The sequence below is a fragment of the Teleopsis dalmanni genome, chromosome 2 (assembly GCF_002237135.1).
Source record: "Teleopsis dalmanni isolate 2A chromosome 2, ASM223713v2, whole genome shotgun sequence".
NCBI classification, from domain to species: domain Eukaryota; kingdom Metazoa; phylum Arthropoda; class Insecta; order Diptera; family Diopsidae; genus Teleopsis; species Teleopsis dalmanni.
This window is the reverse complement of record NC_051847.1, coordinates 238,063,705-238,071,106: the sequence shown is the minus strand read 5'-3', so window position 1 is coordinate 238,071,106 and position 7,402 is coordinate 238,063,705. Positions and strand designations below refer to the sequence as shown.

Genomic DNA, 7,402 nt, shown 5'->3' with positions numbered 1-7,402 from the left:
ATTAACAATTTTATAATAATATTTAAGTGAAATCACAATTGCAAGTCTCGTCAGAAAATTAAAAAAAAAAATAAAATGCTTATCATTATTCATTCATTTTCCGAACCGCAAAATAATAAAGTAATAGTTTTTTAATAAATTTTAATTAGAATAGTTAAAATTTTTTACTTATATATCAACGCGTCTAAAAATTATTTTTATCTAGTCAACTATTTCTATGTATACTACAAATGCTGTTCATTTTTTGTTGTGTACAATTATACCTAAATAAACTTATTTGAAACAATTTAACTAAATATGTTCGCTTCTACATATATATATATATGTATGCTGAGATATTAAAAACAAATATATATAAATAAATTCTATGTGAAATATTTTAAAGTATTAATTCTCTAGATATAAATCATCATAAGCAAACTTTCTAGCCACAGTTGTTATAATACTTCGTATAATTTCCGATATAGCCACATGTATCGATGATTGAAGTTCATTCCAGACATCCCGCCAATTTTCATTTAAAAATTGATTTAGATGATTTCCTAAAGCTTGGTCTCCATTAAAAAGATTCGTAAGGCTTATTGACATTCTAAAAAAATAATAAATAAAAATAAATTGTAAAATGTACTTTATTTATATTGTAGATATCAGTATTTACCTTTCAGGTTCTATTAGCACCTTTAATTTATCTACTGTTATATAAGTTTTTCCATTTTTAACTATTATGGATGGCTTGAATTTAACTGAAAATTTTGGCTTAATGAGTGTTATATCAGCATCGCCATCCCCACGAATAGGTAAAATTAAAATGCGTCCATCAGCTGTGTATTTACCGCGCATTTGTAGTTTCGGAAACGAGCCATACATTTCAAATTTACTCGTAGATGGATCACGGTCAAAGCCACTACAAAAACAAAAAATTTTGAAATATTTGAAATTAGTATATTTTAAAATATACAATTCCTATATTTTTATTGATAAATAATTAACTTCATAAGCTTTGTTTAGAATTATATTTGATATTTATTTTCATTTTTAATATTGACTTATTTTGTTTGATCCTTCACTTTTACTAATGCATCGGTTAATAATCTTAATAAATTTATTTAAATTAAATTATTCTAAACGTATAATTTTTGAAATTATTAAAATTTTTTAATAAAATCAATATTTTATGAATTAAATGTAAAAAAATTCTCTCATACACATGTACGTCCGATATATCATTTCAATTTCATTAATTATATTCTCATTCATATTTTTTAAATAAACTTATATTATATCATTTATCGTATAATTTAAATAATTATATAATTCAGTATACTGGTTCTTCTAGTTTTGGAATTTTTTAGTTAATCATAAACTTGTTGTTTTATAGGTATTATATTATAATTAAGTAATAATGACTATGCTTTTGTTTTAAAAATCAATTTATTGGATTATGAAAAGTTATGTGTATTATAAATTAATCACTTTAAAAACACTTCTTTGATGATATTTGACTAACGTATGTAAAATATTCTAAATTTTTATTATTAAAATAACTATAATAATTTAATAATTAAATTAATCATATAATAATAAGTGATTTAAAATTATAAACTATTCACAACTGGAATTTTGTTTTATTTTTAGAGATAATTTCATTAAATGTTATTTTTGTAGGAAGACTTTTGAAAGTTATGTCCTAATGTGATCTCTAAGCATTACACAATTCTGGTTCATTTTCAGAGAAAAAATTAAATTTATTACTTATTTATTATGAGAGGTAGTCATAAAAAGACATTTGAATATATATTGAAAATAGAAATGTGCTGCTAAATCACAGTTTTTTCTTCGTTTAAACTTATTTATATTTAAACTTATTTATTTTTTTCTTATTTATAATTTCAAATTTACTACAAGAAGATCTTCAAATTATATATATGCATGTATGCATGTACATCGCAGTTTAGGTATAAATAAATAGCCGAAGTTAAGGATCACAAAGAGTAGAAACATCTCGAACTTGAAAAGCAACCGAAAATATACTAAAATATATTTGTAATATATTAAGAGCTAAGATCAAATTAATGTAAAATAATTAAGTATATAAATTTGATGTACTCATATCAGATTTCACTACATATTTCAATCATATGTAAAATGGTTAAATATTTTAACACGATAGTGCTATCGATGTAAAAGTGGTGTTTAACTGAAAAGTCTTTTTTATTCAACATATGAAATCATATATAGCTTACCTATATAGTATATTTACTGAAAACATATTTAAATGACTGATTATTCCAATAATACTAACAATTATTAGTTATTAGCAGAATAGTATTATGTTACTAAGCCATTTTGCTTATCATCTATCTACTAAACTATTGCTTCAATTTAAACGGAAATGATTATATATAAAAATAGAAATAAATAAGAATTTACTGAATGAAAGAAGTTGATATATTACTACTTTAACTACGTTCACTTTAGTAAACAAAAGATTTTTGTCAATATTTTATGCTTTATTTAGACTGTTGTATTTCACAATAGCAACTAATTATTTTTCATACAAAATCTATACAAAAATTCATATACAAATATGCTAAAGACATGCAAAAAGTCTAAATGTTATAATACAATACTATTAATAGCATGTAATACTATGTAAATAACATACTATTAGTTGCTAATCCATTAAAGGATTAAAAAATTTACTTAAGGATTGTGGTAGACAAAAATGATATTTACAAAATGTAAGCACAAAATAAATATCTCAAATATTTATTATTATAAATTTTTTATAATAAAAAGTCTTCACATTCTAGACTTGTTGCACAAAAAAACTACATCAGTCATATATGGATTAAACATATGCTATTTTATGATTTTTGCTAAGATTTTTAAAGCCAAATAAAAAGGGCTTTTTAAGAGGGTTTGGTTAAATATATACATTTCAATTTAAAGATGTAAGTACTATTATTACTAGTGTACCAAACGTATATTTATGTCTTTACGACTAAATAATTTATGTCATTCTTATGTGGAATTAATTAAAAAAAATTTTAAAAAAAGTTACGAATGAAATGAAATTTAATTTCATTTTGACTAAATGATTTAGTATACTTCAGCCTACGATTATTTTTTTTAATTAGACTACAATACTGCTTTATGAATTCGTGCGTGATATAATTTTGTTAATTTATTTAAGCTTAACAGATTCATAATTTTTATTCTTAATTATATAATAAATAATTAATTACATAATTTTAGTCATTTAATAAGCTTGTTGAAAATCAAATCTGACAACATATTGATATTAGTATGTAAATTTATTGCATACTATTTTAAAAGTTGAGTAAGAATATATTAACATATATTTGTTTTTAAAGTTATTCAGAAAAATTTCATTATTTTAAAATTTTCGTATATTAAACAATATAACTTATGAATTCAAAGGAATTTTGATTTCAATTTTGTATTACCATTAATTATATAACAACTTTCAAATCTAATACTTAGTCATTCACGAAAACTGCATTTTATCACGTTTTGCAAGAACTAAATTTTAGCAAATTTTGTATAAGAAATTGAACACAAAATTTAGGATAAAATTTTTTTACAATTTTTTCAAAAATTTCCTGAGAAATGAAGTAATTTTAAAACAAGGTAGCATTACTGTCACATGTTCTTTAAAAATACGTTTTAAAATATGGCATGAGGCCTTATGCTCCACTAGGAGAAAAGGATAGCAGTAAGTAAGCAAGTAAATTCTTTAAAAAGTTTTTTTTAATAAAAAGAAAGTAAATAATGTTAAAAAGAAAATAATTTACTCAATATGTACAAAAACTCACACTGCTCTGTCGATCTGCACTCCAGAAATTCCTTCAACACGAACATCTTTAAAATTTAATTTCAAACTTAATGAGCTCTCACGTCCATCGGAGATATCAAAACGTTTTAACAGAAAAGGTTCAATAACTGGGAAAGCTGCCTCTGGATATCCTGTTCTTGCATATTGACGCACTAAATTCATTGATGTACGCGTGATGCAATTTGTATCGCCAGCATGACAACGCGGTATATCAGCGGCTATAGGCCAAAAAAAATATAATAAATTTAATTTTTTGAATAATTTAAAAATTGAGGTGCAAGAACTACACATTTTAAAAACGTACGAAAATTAGAACTGCAGGAGCACGCGGCTAGTAAGGAACAGCACCAAACTGCCAAAAGGCTTAAATTGTTGGCTTTAAACATGACAAAAAAGAGGCGTAAACACAGTTTAAAATTCTTTATTTTTTTTTATTAGTTTCTTTTTATTAAATAATTTCGTCAAATTTATTATAAATTTATGTAGACCGAATAATTGAGTAATATTAATTTTTATATATAAAAATGATGGAAAAATTAGAAAAATTTCGTTACTAAAACTAAAATTCTAACGCGACATTTATGGCCAAAAATTTTTCCTCCAAAAATATTGATATTCTATCGCCTTACGAAAACACACTAAATAAACACTTTTTGCGAACTCTTGGCCAAGTTCAATGTTAAACTGTTAAACAGTTCTGGACAAACGCCAGCATTTATAACATTTTCGCGTCTCTACTATTATTGTCAATACGATGTTTGTATATAAATTTTACAATTCTACATATTTATAGAATAATTATTTATTTATTTGATTTCATATAATTTTTGTTGTTCTTTTTTTTGGCGGTTGTTTCTCTTTAGCGAATTTTGTTTGTATTTAAATTCTTAATGCTCAGTTCAAAACTGGCCCGTAACATTTTTACTACACATAACTACTCAATTTATAGATTTGCTGATACACACAAACATTATTATTCATAAATAAAGTATACAAAATAATTTTGAGACTTGCAATAACAAATTTAATATTATTAACAAGTCTCATTAAAATGCGTGTAAGAAACTCTACTGAAAGCTGACTTCGTTCCTAGAAGTGATTGTGTTTTTTTTTAAATTAATATTTTTTTTTCAAATTTTATAGTCTACAAATTGTTGAAATGGAAATGAAAATAATACTATGTGTAATATTTTTAATAGTTTATTTTTTTACATACGAACTTTTCTCGATGTACTCAAATTTATGTACTTACAGCGTTTTAGAATTCTTTACAAGAATTACAATATATTCAGTTTTTGAATCCAGTAAGTGCCATTTTTCAAAAAAAAAAAAAAAAACTATTACATGGATTTTTTGTTTCCGGGTTTGCTGACCTCTGTAATGCCATTTATACTAAACCAAATAAAATGCTAATGCTATGATATTTGTGTAATATCATATGTAATGTGTGGTCCTTATGTTCACTACCAAAGGACTGCGTTATGTTTTGTATCAGACCACAATGTTTTTCAAAATGTGTTTTTTAGAAACTATCAGGACAATTCTGACAATGATCGTTGAATGTATTTTGTAAGATCTTCGTAAGATCGACCGGAAGATCGTTTGTAAAATCTTTTAACTATCTCAAAATAAGTCTTATCATATATAATTCGTAGTAGAAAGCTGTTTTGTTCTACTTCTTTCGTGGTGAAATTAAAAACCAGCTGCTAATCACTACCCCATGCAAGTAAACAATTGAATTTAAATACAAATGTGATGAAAATACGCCAGAAGTATGATTCATTATTATTATTATTATTATTTATACATAAATATTTATTTACTGATTATAACTCATGTCATAAATGAAATGGTAGCAGCTATTGACAGCAATTTTAATTAATTTATATTAACAGCAATAGCAGTGGCAAAAAAATTAATTAGTTTTAAAATTATAGCTTGAATATATAAAAATAAATAAATAAATAGATAAATAAATCAATGTTAACTTAATATAAATAAATATTAAAATTAAGTATTTAAAAAATATATACATTATAATTAAATATATAATATATATATTTTAAAATTTTTATGAAGCCAAACAATTCATTAACGTTTGCGTCATATTAAAAATAAAGTTAGAAATAATTATTCTATTCCTACAATTAATCAATTAATTAAATTAATTTTGATTAAATTGATTCAATTAAGTATTTAAAAAATATATACATTATAATTATATATATAAAAAATATATTTTAAAATTTTTATAAAGCTATAAAGCTTATAAATAAAATCATAGCTGACAATCGAAAGATTTAGCCGATCTTTCATTTGGTCTTCAGAAAAACCTTTCAAGGTTTCAAAAAATGGTCTTTTTCAGTCTTGAAAAATACCGTTGCCTTTACGAAAGATCTTTCACGATAATCTTTTGCAAGATTTTTGAGTGTGGTGAGCTGAAATATCGTTGAAAGAATTGCTCTGTATCTTCAGTTCTGAACCTTTTTGTTCATTACCAAATAATAATGTAAACGGAACTATCTTGATTTAGTAAAATAAAATTCTTTTACAATATGATGTGAGCCTATATATATATTTGTATTTATATACCTATTATATATATGTACTCGATCACATATCGTGACCATCGAATAAAGAGAAAAGCTAATACTTTTTAAGAAATTTTTGGCGAATATTTATGCTCTTTAAGAATTATATAAAGTGAAGAGTGCTTGGCTATTTGACCATCTTTTTTCATAAGTTAATATAATGGTGTTAGTCTATTTGTATATCAATTATAGAGATATTGTATATATATCAATAATAGTATATATTATATATCAATTTTTTAGATGAAACTAAAAATTAGTTTGAAGAACTAATAAAGTCTTAAAATAGTCAAAGCTGAAGTATTATATCCTTTATTTGCAATGTTAATTTGATTATGTTTTATAAATTTATTTTTTATTGATAAATAGATCGAATATAATAATTAATTATTATGAAAAATTGATTTAACATTGTAGACATATATATTAGCGATTTAGGCAGTATTTTTTTTGAACTTTTTTTTTTGTACCGAAAGAGTTATTAAATAATTACGAAGAAAATTGGATCTGTCATAATAAAAATTTTATATAGCTCAAAAATAATATAATTCATAGCTTGCAGTTAGTATTAACTTATCGTCATAACACTATAACTGGCAATGATAAACGTACTTTCCAGCTTGTATGCTTCTTTCAGGATTTGAATTTGTATTGCTTAAATATTGCATACTCATCATTTAATAATAAAAATAATAATTCTTAAATGCTTTTTTTCTCAATTTTTTCCAATCAATAAATTTTTTATCACCTACCGGCAGCTGTTGTTGAAGGTGATCTAGTTTTGAAATTTAACGTCACTAATTTTTTTAGTTATAAAAACAAAATTTAACAAAAAAGTAAAATGTTAAAGTGCTAAAATTAGCAACAGATACAGATATAAATCCAATCAAGTTTTGCCAATTATGAATTATAGTAAAAATCAATGGATAATGATAAAATTGATTAATGATAA

General features: G+C 23.4%; 1 protein-coding gene across 1 annotated transcript; it reads right to left on the bottom strand.

Annotated features, from left to right (window-relative positions):
• Positions 1 to 336: 336 nt before the first annotated feature.
• LOC119682194 (protein takeout-like) lies at positions 337 to 4,335 on the bottom strand. Its single transcript, XM_038095559.1, has 4 exons — positions 4,164 to 4,335; positions 3,840 to 4,077; positions 659 to 904; positions 337 to 589 (listed from the first exon to the last, which is right to left on the bottom strand). Exons 1-4 carry the CDS (start codon positions 4,243 to 4,245, stop codon positions 388 to 390), a joined length of 768 nt encoding a protein of 255 aa, XP_037951487.1. The 5' UTR covers positions 4,246 to 4,335; the 3' UTR covers positions 337 to 387.
• Positions 4,336 to 7,402: the final 3,067 nt, after the last annotated feature.